The 19206-nt window shown below is 40.3% G+C and overlaps 1 protein-coding gene across 5 annotated transcripts in view; it reads left to right on the top strand.

The window, feature by feature from the left end:
- The first annotated feature begins 1359 nt into the window (after nt 1–1359).
- Nucleotides 1360–19206, top strand: part of MCM10 (minichromosome maintenance 10 replication initiation factor) — a 30836-nt gene continuing 12989 nt past the window's right edge. For 2 of the 5 annotated variants that reach the window (XM_036452573.2, XM_036452549.2), the window contains exons 1-11: nt 1360–1492; nt 3995–4083; nt 6551–6889; nt 7655–7756; nt 7897–8037; nt 9945–10116; nt 11521–11686; nt 13052–13219; nt 14484–14600; nt 17198–17397; nt 18792–18892. In XM_036452573.2, the coding sequence (XP_036308466.1) occupies nt 4077–4083; nt 6551–6889; nt 7655–7756; nt 7897–8037; nt 9945–10116; nt 11521–11686; nt 13052–13219; nt 14484–14600; nt 17198–17397; nt 18792–18892 (1513 nt within the window). In that variant the 5' untranslated portion in view covers nt 1360–1492; nt 3995–4076. The remainder of the gene's footprint in view (nt 1493–3994; nt 4084–6550; nt 6890–7654; nt 7757–7896; nt 8038–9944; nt 10117–11520; nt 11687–13051; nt 13220–14483; nt 14601–17197; nt 17398–18791; nt 18893–19206) is intronic. The other 3 variants (XM_036452558.2, XM_036452567.2, XM_036452579.2) reach the window with 3 other exon arrangements.

Here is a 19206-nt window from a genome sequence, read left to right as displayed (position 1 = left end):
TCTGCCAGTTTCTCCTGGGTATTCCAACATGGCCACTGTCCTCTCCTTTTCCTGCCAAAAGTAACTTCCCTTTGGTCAGTTACTAAAGCAGACAGGTTTTCCTTCATAACGTTTCCTATTTGTCCCTCCCATTCAACTCTTATAGTCTGGGACTAGGGCAATTTTCTAATGTGCTTCTCTGCCTTCAGTTTTTTGGTTCACCCAGTTCCCGAGTACCTGTCTGTTAGCTCAATCTACCTTAGCAAAGCCTATAAAGTATTGTAGTAATGCCCTAGCCAGTGTTGCAAAGTGAATGATGCCTGGTCCCAGGCACTGCAGGTTTGATTCCTGGTCAAGGGCACTGTAACTGCGTGCAGGTACCATCCCTGCCCCAGTTGGGATACCTGGGATGCAACCAATCAAAGTCTCTCTCACTCTCTCTCTCTGTTTCCCCACTCCATGCCTCCCTCCCTTCTCCTATCCTTCCACTCTCTAAAAAGCAATGGAAAAATATATCCTCAGGTGAGGATTAACAAGAAAACAAAGAAAGTATAATAATACTGTATGTGTATTTTCAAAATTTTCTCAATCCTCACAATGCCCTATAAAATATCTATTACTAATTCACTTCGCTGATGATTAAGTTGAGGCTCTGAGAGGTTAATTTATCCAAGGTTGCAGTTAGTATGTGGCAGTTAAAAATCTTAGTCTTAATTGACTAGAGTCCAAGCAGGTAGCCACCCCTTTTCCCTATACATCTAACTGCTCCTCCCCCTGCTCAAACACGGTCTTTTTATAAAAATTAATTTTAAAAATCTTGACCTGGAGTTTATCCACCTTATTCGTTTTACCTACTTATTTTAATGTTTCTCGCTCGTCTCCTTTGTTGCCTCCTCTTCCGCAAGACTGGTACTCATTAGTCGCTTTATGTTAATTACCCATATATCATAACCACCAAATTAGACTGTAAATTCCTAGAATATGGATCACGTCTTTGTCCAACACTTTCTATACCTGAAGCAATAGAAAGAGAAAATGAGGCTCAGCATTGGATGACACAAGCCCGGGGGGTGTTAGGAACTTAGTTCTGACCTCATGTAAAAATACCACCCGAAAATACTTACACTTCAAGTCCTGGGCACCTTTAGGTAAACACTTTTTTTTACCTAACGGTGCCCAGGACTTGACCGACCGGAAGTTCCTTGCCCCCAACAAAGAGGACGCTGGTCACATGAACCAATCAGGCCGCTCTACGTACGGACCGTTTCCTCCCACCCCTTAGCCCCTCCTCCCCAGTCGTTTCCTCCAAGGGCTCTGACGCAGCCAATCAGCTCACCTCTTGCCGGCGTGCGTCTGACGTCAGAGACCGGGTGGAGCCGAGTTAGAATTTTGGCGGGCCCGGCTGTGGGAAGGGAAGGGGCACGGACCGGACGGGGTGAGCAGCCCGGCCTGGGCGTGTGAGTGGCTCTCGGGCAGCGAAAGAGACGTCCGGGCACGCGCGCCTGTGCTGGAGGTGAGAGCTCCGGGAGCGTGGAGCCCGCGGGCGCTCGGTGTTGGGAGCGGCGGCCGCGGGAGGGCGCGACCGGGAGGTCCGGGGCTGAGCCTTTGCGGAGCCCCCGTCTGAGGTGCCATTGACTTTAGTAAGGTGACCAGACTTTAGTAAGGTGACCTTTGGCGGGACAGTCCCGATTTTTAACAGTTTGTCCCGCGGCGTTTTAAAACAGTCCCGATTTTGGGATAGAATCAAATAGGGACTGCTTTAAAACGCCACGGGATAAATTGTTAAAAATCGGGGCGCCTGGTCACCTTAGTTAAGGGACCAGTGTTTTCTTTCTTTCAAGTAACCTTTAAAACGCTTGCCAGGTGCATGTCGTTTGGACTTCTCTTATTTGTTCATTCTTAAAAGTCATAATAGTAAATGTTGAGTACGTACCCGGTACGGAGCTCCAAACACTCATGGCTCACGCCCCGTGACGCCTGCAGTCTAAAGAGGGTAAAGTACACGATAGAGCAGTGCAGTCACGGGAAGGGGTGCCGAGAGGGTGGTGGGAAGGCTTAGAAAAATGGATAGTTGAGCTGCGGTTGAGAAGGAGCGAGGGGAGAACTTTCCATAGGGCCCCGGGCCTGAGAGCACGCTTGTGTTCAAGAGGTCCAGTGCAGGCAAGTCTTGCTGGCACAGGTTTGAGATGGGTAGTGTAGAGTGGAGTGGAGTGGACCCGCAGAAAAGATGAGGAAGTAGTGTATTCTTGCCTCACTGGCTTTGTAAAAATTTTTCTAAGAGCAATGGAAGGTTATTAAAGAACTAGAGGCCCGGTGCATGAAATTCGTGCTCAGGGTGGGGAGAGGGTGTCCCTCAGCCCAGCCTGCACCCTCTCCAACTGGGATCCCTCAAGGGATGTTCAACTGCCTGTTTAGACCCAATCCTACTGAAATCGGGTCTAAATGAGCAGTCAGACATCCCTCTCACAATCCAGGACTGCTGGCTCCCAACTGCTCACCTGCCTGCCTTCCTGATTGCCCCTAACCACTTCTGCCTGCCAGCATGATCACCTCCTAACCACTCCCATGCCAGCCTAATTGATGTCTAACTGCTCCCCTGCCAGCCTGTTTGTTTGCCCCCAACTTCCCTCCTCTGCCTGCCTAGTCTCCCCTAACTGCCCTCCCTTGCAGGGTTGATCACCTCTAACTGCCCTCCCTTGCAGGCCTGGTGCCTCCCAACTGCCCTCCCCTGCTGGCCATCTTATGGTGGCCATCTTGTGTCCACATGGGGGCAGATCTTTTGACCACATGAGGGCAGCCAGCTTGTGTGTTGGAGTGATGGTCAATCTGCATATTACTCTTTTATTAGATAGGATAGACCTGGTGCATGTGTGGGGGCCAGCTGGTTTGCCCTGAAGGGTGTCCCAGATCAGGGTGAGGGTTCCCTTGGGTGTGGGGTGGCGTGGGCGAGGGGCCTGTGGTGGTTTGCAGGCTGGCCATGCCCCCTGGCAACCCAAGCAGAAGCCCTTGTATCTGGGGTTTATTTACCTTCTACGATACAATTGAAACTTTGTAGCCTGGAGCGGAGCCAAGCCCCCTGCTCACTCTGTGGCTGCCACCATTTCTGTTTGGATTTGTTTACCTTCTATAATTGAAACTTTGTAGCCTTGAGTGGAGGCCTAGGCCCACCAGGGCTGCAGAAGCTTGGCTTCCTCTATTGCTGGGAAAACCCAAGCCTCTCTCCTGCTCTCTGTGGTCTCACAGCCATCTTGGTTGGGGTTAATTTGCATACTTGCTTTGATTGGTGGTGGGCATGGCTTGTGGGTGTAGCGGAGTGATGGTTAATTTGCATATTACTCTTTTATTAGGTAGGCTTTTTATTAAAGGAATACCACTATTAGACTTAGGTTTCTAAAAGATTTATAAGGAAAGAAAGGGTTACTATTTCTATTGTATCAAAACTAGATTACAGAAGGCTAAAGAGACCAATTCAGGACACTAATGCAGTAATTGGGGCAAAAGATTGCTAGTAGCTTGGACTAGGCTTTTGGCAGTAAAATTTGGGAGAAGGGGGAAATTTGAGCCATATTGTGGGGATAAGAACCATAGCACTTGTCAGATGGTCCTAGATAGGAGGGTGAGGAAAAGGCATGGGTTTGGGTGGAAAGGGTGGTTGGTTATAGAAATGAAGAAGATAGTTTCTGCTTTCTAAACTCTCAAGGAGCGTGCAATCCAGCAGATTCTCCAATAGGTAGCACAGTAATACTGTTTACAATTTGTTTCATCCATATGATCTAGTATCACACTCCTCTGTACCTCACCTGAGTTTCTACAATCATAGTTTGCAAAAAAAGACAAAAAGGGGACTTCTACCATGTTAGGAGGAAGATGGAGTTGACGGTAATGGGGAGAAATGGTCAGATTCCTGATGAATTCTAGGATTAGAGTCCCTAGGAATTGTAGGATTCTGAACTTTTTAGATGTGCAGTGTGTGCAAGAGAGAACCAAGGGTGACTTATCAATGATGGTTTCACAGAGCCACGATTCTGCATTACCGTCATCTCCTGAGCACCTGGTCCGCCTTCGAAGTTCACTGTCACCACTGTTCCCTAGGCAACATGGAAGGTAAGTCCTGGCAGTTTTCTCAATTTTCTTTTGTTTTCAGAAAATCGTCCTTTGTGGATTTGTTATTTACCCTACTCACAAAATAGTGAAAATAGCTGCCCACACACAAATGTTGTCTTGAGTGGATCACTTCAGTCACTGAATGTTACTTGTTTTAATCAGGCAGGATTTATTCTGGCGTTACTGATTGATTGTCTTTCATAAAATTGATAGCAGGCATGCACTTACAATGTGCCAAGTTCTGCTAAAGGATCCTTAATTATATTAACTAACATAATCTTCATAGCAACTGTGTTTTAGAAACAGAAAGACCAATGTCAGAGCAGGGGTTTGAACCCAGGCAGTCTCAGAGTTCTCATTTAATATTGAAGTCTGTCGAGCCCTGGCTGGGTCACCACTTGGTTAGAGTGTCAATCTCATACACTAAGATTACAGGTTTGATCCCCGGACAGAGGCTCATAGAAGAATCAACCAATGAATGCATAAATAAATAGAATGACAAATTAATGTGTTTTTCTTCTCTCTCCCTTTCCCTCGCTCCTCCCTCTTCCTCTCCCAGTCTCTCTCCTTCCCTCCTCTTCCGCCCTCTGTCTCTAAAAATCTATAAGTAAATGAAATCTGTTGAAGTGGTTTTAGTCTAGCTCTGTCTAAAATTATTATAGTCCTTTCTGGTTTTGTTCATTTTGCAGGAATGTGTGCAAATATTTACTTAGTAAAGATATGTTCTAATTAGCAGCACTTAGCCAGGGAGCAGCATAAAACTGATTGTGCTGGCTGTGAAGAGATGATCTTATATAATAAAAGGCTAATGTGCAAATTGTCCCCTCAACCGGGAGTTTGACCAGGGGACAGGGATGGCCAGCCAACCACCTGAGGCCCTTCCCCCTGGCCAGCCCAGCCCAGCCTGATTTGGGGCAGGCCATCCAGACTTTACCCATGTACGAATTATTGCACCGGGCCTCTATTAACAAATAAAATACATTCTTTTTCTAGTTGTGTAATTGAGCTCATTGTCTGAAACTGTATTTTTTTAAATCCAAGTTTACTATACATTGTCTTTTCTTTTCTTTTTTTAAGTATAATTCAGTGTTGTTGAAATTCACACTGTGATATTATGTGGAATTGATTGCACCATTGGTATGATCGTTTCTTATTTCCTAAAATCATCAAATTACCTACAGGGCATTTATGTAATACAGAATATAATTTTTTTTGCTATGAGAAGGTCAGGAAAATAAGTGGTGAATGGATATGCGATCTCTAAGAAGTCATTGTAGCTAATAAAATCTCATTTGGTTGGCATGGCCTCACAATTTGATCCAGGGTAAATGAAATCAAAATGTTTCCTGGTACTAGAGTTTCCTGAACAACATTCCTACTTACATTCTAGTAGAGAGAACAAGATAACATACAAGTAAGCAGAAAAATATCTAGTAGTTGATAGAATGGAAGACACTGGAATGAGTTTGTATGCTGAAAGAAATGCTCCAGAAAATGGAAAAATTGGTGATGTGGGAGACAGTTCTTGGAAAGCTGGGAATAATGGGTTCCAGTTAATAAATGGAGGAACTGGCCATAAATTTCATAGGAGGAAAAGCAGAGAATATATGTTCAGGTTTAATAGTGAAAGATGATGGAATCTGATTACTTCCTTTTCTTTCTTTTTTTAAGTGTGAGACAATATCAGCTAAAAGTAAATTTGGAGGATGGACATCAGAGGTTTGAGAAGAGGCTGAAGTGGTTAGAAAATAGGAAAGCAATTATTAGGAAAATGTGGGGATTTTTAAGCACTACTGAGTGCCTATTTGTTCTTGGCAGTATAGACTGACTGGCCAGATTATTATGATCTCTGAACACATAATAATCTGGTCAGTCAGTGTATATCCTATATAAGAAAAGGCTAATATGCAAATTGTCCCCTCAACCAGGAGTTCAACCAGCATGCAGGTCAGCCAACCACCCATGTCCCCTCCCCCTGGCCAGGCTGGCCAGACCCCACCCATGCATGAATTCATGCACCAGGCCTCTAATACACACACACACACACACACACACACACACACACACACACAGAGTGGCCAGGTTATTATGCGTTCAGAGATCATAATAATCTGGCCACTCAGTGTACGTTTAATGTGTTTTTCAATTACACCCTTGTGGGTTGAAGTTGATAGCAGGAAGTTGTCTCATTAGCTGATGTCATGCAGGGGAAAAGATCTAGCCTAGTACTGGCCCAGTGTGATTATTTAGCAGATATTAACCCCTTCTTTTTTAGCCCAGAGCCCTTCAAGAAGCCCTTAGGAAGAGAGAAGGCGAAGATAAGACTAGTGATTATACCAGGAAAATTGGTTAAATTTAGTCATTTTAATTGCATTATGAATGTTAAATGTTTTAATTTACTATGTTTTCATTAGCAGTTCTTCTCAGGTAGGCTTATTTTCTCTCCTTTTTCTTCTTTTTCCCCCAGTGGGTGAAGATGAATTGTCTCTGCTGACCTCATTACTGGAAGAGAATGAGTCAGCCTTGGATTATCATTCAGAAGAGAGCCACCCCTCCACCCAGGATGTTGGTAAACCTGATACATTTGATGAGCTCTTTGATGCTGACGGTGACGGTGAATCTTACACAGAGGAGGCTGATGATGGTGAAGTGGAAAAGACTCAAGACCAAAAAGAAAATTTGGCTACTCTCTTTGGAGATACGGAGGACTTATCAGATGAAGAAGTTCCTGTATTACAATCAATTGAAAACAAAGCCCTCCCTGCTCCTACTCCCCATCAAGGGAAAACTAACCAAGAGTTACAAGGTGCCCTAACTACTTGCTTTCTCTACACTAGAAGACCACCAATCTGACAGTTTTCATTAAGATAACTGTTGAGTCAAGAGTGGAGATAAATGACTTTGTAAAAACAATTGTCTGAATTAGTATATCAAACATTTAAGGCTAGCATTTCAGCACACAGAGTAAAGTGAGAGCCAACCAGCAACGGTTACATGTATCAGGGACAGCCAGCTATAGTTGGTCCTTCACAGGGTGACTCTAACACTTTTTATACTTATTACGAAAAAATTACTTTGGAATTTATATGCAAATAGTGCAGACACAAGACTGTAAAAGCTATTGCACATTCTATTTAAGCAGGAGACCATTTCTGAACGGAAGCTTAGAGGAGTGTACTTTTCTTAATCCTGGCATCTTCTCATATATTTTAAAATTATAATAAAATTTTGTGGTTGGCAGTTTCTTCTGATACAGGACCAAGCATTTGTTGTATTATGATATTTTGTGATATTAATGTTTTGATTCCTAAAAACTTAATTGTAGATAGGTATCTATGATATCTGTCAGTAGTGTAAATTTATAAGTAGCTTTGGTATTAGAGGCTTAATTACTGGAAATAAGTTTATTTCTCTCAAGGTGTAAAAGTTAATTGAGTTCTTAGTATGTGATTATTATATTGTGGGTCTCAAGGTTTGGGAGGAAGATGGGTGGACACCAAAAATCCAGCACTTTTGTCATGTGTAATATTTCTTCTGGTTTGCTTCTTAAGTCATTATTTTTCCCCCCTAGATGAGTTAAGGAAGTTGCAAGAGCAAATGAAGTCCTTACAAGAGCAGCTAAAAATGGCAACAATTAAACAGCCTACAAGTCCAACCTGTCCACAGAAATCTGGTAATCAGACTGTAATTCTAATAATAGTATGCATTTCTTATATTAAGAAATTAAAGCATTTTTGTATCCAATTCCTGGTAAAACTGCTCCTGAGCCCCTTTCTGAACTTTCATTACTGATTTCTTTTACTTTTAATCAAGTAGAGAAGTCTCCACACCTCGCTCTTAAGGAGAAGAAAGTTCGGAGAATTCAGGAGTCGACATGCTTTTCTGCAGAGCTTGATGTCCCTCCTCTACCAAAAACCAAGAGAGTGGCTCGGACACCAAAAGTTTCACCTGCAGGTGAAGTACTTAAGGCCTCCTGGTTTCTTACTACTCTGATTCTGTTGAAAATATATTTTGACGTGTGTGTGTGTGTGTGTGTGTGTGTGTCTGCCTGCTTCATCTGCCCCCTGAGAAAAGTTTCTTGGGAATTGGAACCATATGCTCTATTATGTACTATTTCTCCACATCTCAAAGTGCTTAGAAAATTTTTAGGTAGAGAGTAGGTATGTACTAACACTTCCTGGGTTAAATTTTTTTTTTTTTTTTTAACTCTGTAGTCTTATAGTTGATAGTAAAAATTAACCACTGGATCTTATGCTAGCAATCTAGAGATTTAATATTTTGACTTGTCAGATTGACTTGTCAGGTTCTATTATAAATTACTCAGGTTTTATTTAAAGTTAGGTTGTATTAAATTAGAAGGTCCTTCTTTAGAAAAATTTTCTTTGCCAGTAGTTTGGAATAGTATTCAAATAAAAGCCGATTTCAGCACACACACATATATATATACACACACACACAATAAAATGAAAGCGGTTTATAAGCTCTCTATTGATTTTGTATTGCCTCAGTTTGCCCAAAGTGATTATTTTTTGGAAGATAAAATGGCCTGTAGATAACATAACTGAGAGAAAGCAGTATTTTTTTGACCACAGGAGATTAAAAAGGCCGTTTTTGAAAGCATGGATATATGGGACAATAGTAGAGAATAGTTGCAGCCTCTGAGTGTTCATATTTATTTGACAAATTTATACTTTACATATCTATTTATGGGTAGTGTACATCCCTTAGGACCTTTGGCATTACTAAGGTATTTCATTAGGTGGCTTCCAGAATTCAGTTTTGAGGGGTGGGACATGGACATGATTTCTAGAGATTCTAAAGTTCAGGGTTGCCCTGGCCCTGGTTTGGAAGCAATGATCCAAAGTCTCTGAGGGTAAATAAAAATCTGGTTAAAGAAGTGATATTTTATTAAGGAAAAAATTCAAACTTTCTAACCTTCAGGAGCACTATAAAATGCTTCTAAAACAGGAAAAGTAGCCTTGTCAGTAGAATACTTTGATCTTGCCCAATTCCCCTTACCCCACAAACAAAATTGAATGGATTGAAATGAAATGAAACAAACAAGGAAAGAGAACTTCGGGTTTTCTTCAGGTGAAATTTGATCTGTGCACAAATATCCACTAATTATGGAATTCTGTAGAAGGGCTCTTGCTCCCTCATAAAATCTACCACAGTGCTCCATATGTGGAGAGTACTCAATAAATGTCTTTGTAGAAGAAAGGTGTTTTGGGTTTGTGTATATATATTAATTATACATATTAACTTTGTGTGTGTGTGTGTGTATATATATATATATATATATATATATATATGTATATATATATGTATATATATATATAAAAATTTCAGAGAGTAAAGGAGAGGAGAGACATAGAAACATCAATGATGAAAGAGAATCATTGTTTGGCTGCCTCCTGCACAATCCCTACCAGGGATCAAGTCTGCAACCTAGGCATGTGTCCTGACCAGGAATCAAACTGGCCTCCTGGTTCATAGGTTAACAACTGAGCCACACTGGCCAGGTCAGGAACAGTGTTTGGGAATTGGCACTATCTAATATAGCAGTCACTAGCTACGTGTCACTATTTAAATTTAAATTTTATTAAATTAAGTTAGACATTCATTTCCTTAGAAATAACAGTCAATTATAAGTAATCAGTGGCTGCCATATTGGACAGCACCAGTATCAAACATTTTCATCATTACAGAGATTTGAGGGTAGTACAGAAATGATCTTGTAGGCTTCCTTTGTTCTCAATATTTGATTATTGTATGGTGGATAAGAAAAGGAACAACTCTTAAAAATGTTGTAGTTATCAGTGTGGTTTTCTTTTCACTTAATTTTTATGTTAATTTTCTAGAGCCCAAAAGCTCACCTTCAAAGATGATATGTGCACCTTCCCAGCCACTCCGAATGACTCCTGGGAACAAACCTAGTTGGATGAGTAGAGATCAGGGTGTGGAGGCCGCCAGGAATTCTGGGGACATAGCTCAGCCAGTCTCTGTGGAAGCCTTCTCTGGCCTGAGGCTCAGGTCAGTAACTGACAGCCCCTCACTGATCACATGCCCCGCCAGATACCTTGTCCTCCTGCCTGAAGGCTGAGCCTTTTAGAAATAGTGTGTTTGTACAGCAGATCTACATAAACCCAATAACTCAGGAACTTGACAAAACTTGGCATTGAGCACTGGTTGTGATTCAGTACATTTGCATGTGAAGTATTTAAAGGAGACCTTTGTTTGAATGGATGGATAGATAGGTAAATAGATAGATGTGAAATTATATTTAATCAAACTGACAGAAAGAAGCAGTGATAGAGACTATTTTTAAATACATAAAGATACATACAATTTAACCAGGGTAATAGTATCTTATAATTGATGTTAAGAAAATAGCTGTGCTCTTTTTTTTCCTAATAACTTCTAAGATAAATTTATATTCTTTGCATCTGTTATGTGGAAAAACTAAGATATTCAATTAAAATAGGATTAAATCCCAGGATTAAAAAAATAAAATTAAATTAAAAAATAAAATAATAAATCCCAGGATTTACTACTAGAAGCCTGGTGCACGGATTCATGCACTGTTAGGGTCCTTTGGCCTGGCCTGCTCCTTTTCAGAATCCAGGACTCCTGGGAGGATGTTGGACTGCTGGTTTCAGCCCAATCCCCCCACATGCCAGGCTGAGGGACCCCTACTTCTGCACCGGGGGCCACTAATATGCATATAAGATCTTTGGTTAATCTCTTCCTGCCCTACTGCCCCCCCTTCCCTCTGAGATTCATCAATCTGTTCCATGTTTCCATGCCTGTGCATTGAGCATCTGCCCCCTGGTGGTCAGTGAGCATCATAGCTACTGATCAGAAGTTCAAACAGTCACTTAGACTTTCATATATATAGACTAGGGGCCCAGTGCACAAATTTGTGCACCTTGAAAGGAACTGTGGGCCGCAAGGCTGTGGTGGGCACAGGGGCAAGTCTTGGCCCATTCTCTCTGCTCCTTCCACTGTGGCCCCAGGTTCCCTATCCTGCCGCCGCCACTCCCATGTGCTGATGGCTACGGCCCCGCTTGCAACCACTGACAGCATAGAGCTATTGGGGCTGATGCCAGCAGCAGGTGCAAGTGGGGCCAGCACTTGCAGTGGGTGCGAGTGGTCACCCATCGAGTGCTGGGTGGGACCGTGGCATGAGGGAGCAAAGAATTTTTAGTAGCCACCAGAGGCTTGCCCCAATAACAGCAATTGGCACCTTGGTCTGGTGCTCACCTGCTTCACTATCCCACCATGGCTGACACCTGCCATGTGCCGGGTGTGCCCCCGGTAGTCAGCTCATGTCATAGCAACTGGTTGTTCAGTTGTTCTGTCGTTCGGTCTATTTGCATATTAGGGTTTTATATATATATTGTAGATGGTGTACTAATTGCTGATTTCTTGATGCAGACGGCCTCGGGTGTCCTCTACAGAAATGAACAAGAAAATGACAGGTCGAAAACTGATCAGACTGTCTCAGCTTAAGGAAAAGATGGCAAGTGAAAAGCTAGAAGAAGCAGACTGGGTAACATTCGGGGTTATATTGAAGAAAGTCACTCCACAGAGCTCTAACAGTGTGAGCCATTTTATTTCTTTTATTATTATTACTATTAACAGTATTACAGATATCCCCCATTTCTTTTCCTTTTTGCTCCCTTCCACCCTGCCTGCACTGCACTATTGTCTGTATCCTGGGTTTTGCATATATGTGTTATTGGATTAATCTTTTTCCATCTCCCTGACCCCTCTCCCCTCAGATCTGTCATTCCATTCCATGCATCCATACTTCTGGACCTATTTTGTTTATCAGTTTATTTTGTTCATTAGATTCCACATAAGTGAGATCATGGGGTATTTGTCTTTCTCTGACTAGCTTATTTCACTTAGCATAACACTCTCCAGGTCCAACCATGCTGTTGCATAGGATAAGAAACCCTTCTTATTCTTACAGCCACATAGTATTCCATTGTGTAAAGGTCTCATGGCTATTTTATCTACTCGTCTTTTGATGGGCACTAGGACTATTTCCAGATTATAGGTATTTTAAATAACACTGCTGTGAACATAGGGTGCATATATCTTTCTAATTGGTGTTTTGGGATTCTTAGGATATATTCCCAGAAGTGGGATTACTGGGTCAAATGGCAGTTCCATTTTTAATATTTTTAGAATACTCCACACTGTTTTCCAAGTGCCTGCACCAGTCTGCATTCCCATCAGCAGTGCATAGGGTTCCTTTTCAGCATTTGTTTGTTGATTTCCTGATGGTAGCAATTTTGGCAGGTGTGAGGTGATATCTTATTGTAGTTTTAATTTAATTAATCAGTGACAAGGTTACCAAATATAAATATATCAGTATGGTATGCACATGAGTGTGTGTGTTTGAATGTTCAAGTGAGAGAGATTAGAAAGGCAGTGCTGCTATCCCATTGACTACTTAGACCTGAGAATTAGAGATTCTAGTAACAAGTTTGCTACTGGCTTGCCTTAACTTTACCTTCATCTCTAAAATGAAGGGTAGTACTAAGCCTAGAGAAAGGATTAATTTATAATTAACAGAAATTCTGATGATTATATATTCAGGGTAGATTATAGTTATGTATTTTTCCACAATAGAGCACTTGAACCGTAAATGGAGACAGTCTACCCCATTATTAAAAAAAAATAATTAAAATTGCCGAAACTGGTTTGGCTCAGTGGTAGAGCGTCGGTCTGCAGACTGAAAGGTCCCAGGTTCGATTCCAGTCAGGGGCATGTACGTTGGTTGCGGGCACATCCCCGGAAGAGGGTGTGCAAGAGGCAGCTGGTCGGTGTTTCTCTCTCATCAACGTTTCTAGCTCTCTATCTCTCTCCCTTCCTCTCTGTAAAAAAATCAATAAAAATATATTTTTAAAAAATAATTTAAAAAATAATTAAAATTATGAATAAATATTTGTTCCAGGGGAAAACATTTAGCATCTGGCGACTAAATGATCTTCGTGACCTGACACGGTATGTGTCATTGTTCTTATTTGGAGAAGTTCACAGAGAACTCTGGAAGACTGAACAGGGTACGGTCATAGGGCTACTCAACGCTAACCCCATGAAGCCCAAGGATGGTTCAGAAGAGGTAAGAATCTGTTTCTGTGATTATGGAGGGAAATGCCTTTGCAACTTAGTCAAATTCGGTCAACAAGATTTGTAGTGGTCTACTTTCAGATAATAAATCATGCTTTTGAAATATTACCTCTATGAATCTGTTTTTTTGCTTGCTTGTTCATTTCCTCGCCACCAGTATTCTGAATTTCCCCCCTGCTCTAAATTGTTTTGTATCAACTTCTTTCATTATATCTTTTTTAATTAGTTCCAAAGTTCCTGGAGTTTTTTAACTCTTAGCTCAGGTCTCCTTAACTCTCCTTCATAAATTTCCATGGTATATCAAGATGGCAAGGTCTTACAGTTTGAGAGTTGAGAGGACTTTGCTCCATTGATTAGTACAGCCATTGTTGCAACTTAGAATCATAGTTAGTTTTTATCTTCTTAAGCATCATTAGAGTTTTGGTACTACCCACTGATTCTCTAGTAAATTGTAAACGTTAATATGGTGTGAATGGGGACATACCATTTCTTCATCTGACCAGCAAGAAGCTACACTTTAAAGTTTATTGTAGACAGATTATTATTATCAGGAGTAGTGAGAGACAGTTTTTTCATTTCTTATTTTCACCAGAGAATAGCAACAAATCTTCACCTATTGGTTCCAATGTGTTTGGCTACAAGTAACAAGAAAACTTCAGTATAATTTCTTTTTACAGTAAACAGTAGGGTTTGTTTTTCTCACATAAGTAAAATAAATAAATAAATAAACCTAGACAGAGGCACTGTAGTGATATCAGGACCAAAGTCTGCCAGTCTCTCAGCCTTTTCCTCCTGGTCACAGGATGGCTTTGAAGCTCTTGCCATCACCTTTCTATTCAAGGCAGGAACTGAGCCAACCTCCTCTTTCGGCTTTTATCACTAAAACAAAAGCTTCCCCAATAGCTTCTATACCAATCCCAGCTTTGGTCTTGTTGGTTGGAAAGAATATAGTCACGTGACCATTGCTATATGTAAGGAGTGTTGGAAAAACTGGGCATAGGATTCATTATGCTCAGCCTTTGCCAACCAAAATAAAATCAAGATTTTGATAGCAAAGACACAGGAAAGGATGGATATTGATAGAGAACTAAATATGTCTTCTACACCTCCCATTTTTAAAACTTTTATAGGGCACTGACTTCAAATCCCTTGAGACTGACTTCTTAACTCACTCCAACCATTCTTTTATCCATTCTAGCTGATAAAAGATCATATTTTCAACTGCTTTTAACTCCCATTCCACTTCTTTTCTACAGGTGTGCTTATCTATTGATCATCCTCAAAAGATCTTAATTATGGGTGAAGCTCTTGACCTGGGAACCTGTAAAGCAAAGAAGAAGAATGGAGAACCATGTACACAGACTGTTAATTTGGTTGGTTTCAGCCTTGTTCGGATGTTTTCTACTAAAGAGAGGAATTCATAGGAATAAATTATGTACTTTAGTGGTAACTGAGTTTCCACTCTGTAAACTGAGTTTCCTACATAACAGGAAGCATCAAAGTGAGAAAATTGAACATGTGGTTAATAATTGCCAATTTGAAAAGCTGAGAGTAGGGAAGGATTTTACCTCTTAGGAAAGTGATATTTTATTGCCAGCTGAGTAGGAGGTATAAGAAATAGAATTTTAGTTCACCCCCAATTCTAAACTTACACTATTCTTTAATCCACTCTTTGTAGGGCCAGAGATCAAACACTATGATGTAATACACTGTACACCTTAATTTAGTTTATGCTTACTATACCTTCTCTTAGAATTTAAAAAAATAACTTCATTGAGTTACAATTCACCTACCATACAATTCACTTTTTAAAAGTGTACAATTTAATTATTTTTAATGTATTCAGAGTTGTACAACCTTCATCACTATGTAATTTCAGAACATTTTCAATTAACCCCTCTCCCTCCCCCCAAAAAAAACACCCATATGCATTAGCAGCCACTCCCCATTCTCCTCAACCAGCCCCTGGTAAGCTCTAATCTACCCTCTATCTCTTTGAATTTGCCTGTTCTGGACATTTCATATAGTGCAGCGATTTTTAACCTTTTTTATCTCATGGCACATAAACTAATTACTAAAATTCTACGGCACACCAGAAAATATATTTTTTTCTCAATCTTAAAAAGAAGAAAGGTATAATTTTGATTAATTCACACCTAATGGTTATAATTACGTTGGCTGATGTCTTTTTCTCTTTTTTTTTAATTTATTAGGGTGACATTGGTTAATATAGGTTTTAAATGTACAATTCTGTAGTATATCATCTGAATATTACACTGTGTGTTCACCACCCCAAGTCAGGTTTCCTTCCATCACCATTTATCCCACCTTACCCTCTTCTACCTTTCCCAAGCCCCCCATTGCCTCTGGTAATCACCACACTATTCTCCATGTCCATGAGGGTTTTTTTCTTTTTTTTTCCTTTTCTTTTTTGCCAGTCCCTCCACCACCAACTCCAGCCTCCCAAATCCCTACCCTGCCCTTCCCCCAACAGCTGTCAGCCTGCTCTCCATCTATTTCTTAGTTCATCCTGTTAGATTCCACATATGAGTGAGATCATATGGTACATGTCTATCTCTGACTGGCTTATTTCATTTAGCATAATGCTCTCCAGATCCATCCATGCTGTTGCAAGTCATTTTTTAGTTTGACAGTCTAAGAGAAAAGATTACAGTGCCCTTGACTAAATTGTCAGGTATTGCATGTTTTATTACAATAAAATTCTGTGGCACACTGCTTGACTGATATAGTGGAACTGGGCACGTGGCCTTTTGTGTCTGGCTTCATTCACTTGGCATAATGTTTTCAAGATTCATTCATGATGTACAATTCATTAGCCCTTCAGTCTTTTTATGGTTGAATACATTGTTTGGACATACCACATGTATTCATCAGTAAGTAGACATTTGGGTTGCTTCTACCTTTTGGTTATTATACATAATGCTACCGTAAACAGTCATATACAGGTTTTGTTGTATCGATGTATGTTTCAGTTCCCTTGGGTATATACTAGGAGTGGAATTTCTAGGTTGTATGGTGACACTGTTTAGGATTTTAAAGAACTGCCGGAATGGTTTCCAAAGTGGCTTTTACATTCTCACCAGCAGTATGCTTGCGTTGCAGCTTCTCCACTTCCTGCCAACACTTGCTACTGTCTGTCTTTGATTACAGTCATCTTAGTGGGTATGAAGGGTATGTCATAGAGCTCTTTGAAAGGATTAAATGCTAGATTTTTGTTTCATCTCGGTTTTTTTCCCTCATTCCTGCTTCACAGATGAACTAGTGAGCATTGTCACCATATCTAAGAGCTCACCCAGTAGAATAATAGTATCCTGTTTCTCTTGTTCCTTTCACTAAAGGATCATTTGTCCAAGAGTCAACCAGAAAAATAGAAAAATCTCACTAGAAACTGATTTTGTCTTATTTTTTAAATTAATTTTTATTGAGGTAAAATTCACATAACATACAATTAACCATTTTAAATGTACACTTCAGTGTTATTTAGTATATTCACTGTTGTATAACCACCAATTCTCTGGTTTCAAAACTTTTTCACCACCCCATAAAAACATTTCTCGTACCTCTTACCTACATCTCCTGGTAATCTCTAACCTGCTTCCTGTTTCTGGATTTGCCTGCTCCAGATATGTGACATATGAGGAAGCATACAATATATTATGTGACCTTTTGTGTCTGACTTCTTTCACTTGGTGTTATTTTGATTGTAGACAGAGTACAAAGGGAGTGAACTATATCACTTTTTTTCCTAACTAGTGCTTTAATTAGAATTTAAGGGAACTTCTTTCCCCTGGTCACTTCATGGCTACACTTTGCAAATGGCCTTGGAGGTCAGTAGGGAGGGCTGTGCACACTGAATGGTGTCTCACAAAGCTGAGGAAAGGGACCCTGTGGGTGTATATTGTTTCCTGTCCTGTTCCCCTAAGCCTGAGGCAGCCTCTCCTTTTTGCAGAATGACTGCGAGTACTGTCAGTATCACATCCAGGCCCAGTATAAGAAGCTCAGTGCCAAGCGAGCTGACTTGCAGTCCACCTTCTCCGGAGGGCGAATTCCAAAGAAGTTTGCCAGCAAAGGCATCGGTCTGAGAGAACGGCTGTGTCAGGATGGTTTTTACTATGGAGGAGTTTCTTCAGCATCATATGCCGCCTCAGTGTAAGACATTCTTGAGCTGCTTTTGAGACCAGGATCTTGCTTATCTGATAAGAATAAACCTAGTGATTGTACATTTCTGTAATGGTCCTAGAAGAGTTGTGCAGGTTTTATCTTTAATAGCTCACTGTCTAGAACCAGGTAGATGAGGGCCTCTTTTATTCCCAGGTAGACAGAAAAGCCACAGAACAGGGAGAAATTGAGCCATGTCACGGTGGTCTTTAACAAAAAGCCATGCTTCCTATTTGGGTTCTAATGTGAATAGTGGAACTTTGTAGGGGCTGATTATTTGATAGTTAAAAGACTGTTAATCATTGTGTTGACATCCTAATGTGAATAGTGGAACTTTGTCAGGGGCTGATTATTTGATAGTTAAAAGACTGTTAATCATTGTGTTGACATCCCAATCATTTCCCTTATTATGTATGATTAGAGTAAGGTTGCAAACCTCTTGAAATCCATATTTAATTCAGTGAATGAATATGCAGCTTCACAAAGGGGCACGGAAGGCAGGCGTTTGTGGCCTCTTTTCTGGGGATCAGCCTCTCCAGAGTCCCTGAGTAGGTGATCAATGACCGTGTCCCTTATTATGAAAACCACATCTGGGTACGGGATGTCTGGGGACTTGGCACAAGGGAGCTATATCCAAGAACAAAGCGTAGATTTTTGTCCCATGTCCAACAGAAATTAGGCAAGAGGACTCTTACGTCCTGCCTATTTTGTGATATCAAACTCATTTTTAAATTAGAAATATTTCTGTGATTTTCCAAACTGCAAAAAAAGCAATAAACATTATTTTAAAATACATAGTATGTATGTATATGTTAGCTCCTACTTATAGCTGCTTCTAGGTGGTTTTTCTTTTTCCGTATATATAAATTTTTAGTAATTTAAAATAAAATCATACTGTATCTATACAACTTTTTTAACAAAATAATGTTTTCTTTATCAAATATTTACTTGTGGCATTATTTTTAGTGGCTACATAGTATTCTTTTACATGATTCTGCAATAGTTTAAACAATTTCTTATGGTTAAACCTTAATGGTGTTTCTGATTTTTAATGTTATAAAGCTTTTGTTAATATCCTGTTTTTTGCGTAGTCATTAGTTATTTTATGATAAATTCCTAGATTTCTTAGTTAAAGTGTTGGCATATTTTTTATTTCTTTTGTCAAATTTTCCTTCCAGATGGCCTCAAGCAAATTTGCATGTTTTTCACATCTGTGATATAATGCTTTCACCTGTTATGCTGTAGGGTCATGATATTAAGAGTCTAGTTATGTGCTGTTTTGAGAAACTTTGACAGTTTGTAATATGCGTACTTCTGTGCTGTCTTCACTTCATCAGAACAATGAAGTTCAGTGATTTTCCTTTGGGGGTGACTTGTCTTTACAGTGCAGCAGCTGGAGCTCCTAAAAAGAAGATTCAAACCACTCTGTCTAATCTGGTTGTGAAGGGCACAGATTTGATTATTCAGGAAACTCAACAAAAACTCGGTAACTTTTTTTCTCATAACTACATTTCTTTCTGTTGCTTAAATGTGTAGTCTTTACAATTAAAAGCGGTCACATTTTGTAATCTTAATTAGGAGTATACACTCCTCACTATCTTAGTATAATAATATGGCCAAAGCTGAAGGAATCAAGTTTTGTTGGAAGCATCTTAAGAGGAAACAGCATATTCATCTTGGCTGTGTCTTAGCTTAGTATGCTTTTTAAAATTTCTTGATGTATCTAGGTCTAACTCTTAATGTCCAGTATTAGAATCATTAGTATCGTGTTCCTGGTCAAACCCTTCTGTTATCTTTCAT

This window comes from Pipistrellus kuhlii, unplaced genomic scaffold (genome assembly GCF_014108245.1).
Source record: "Pipistrellus kuhlii isolate mPipKuh1 unplaced genomic scaffold, mPipKuh1.p scaffold_m20_p_1, whole genome shotgun sequence".
Classification (NCBI taxonomy): domain Eukaryota; kingdom Metazoa; phylum Chordata; class Mammalia; order Chiroptera; family Vespertilionidae; genus Pipistrellus; species Pipistrellus kuhlii.
The sequence above is the reverse complement of the archived record's forward strand: the minus strand, read 5'-3'. Positions and strand labels throughout refer to the sequence as shown.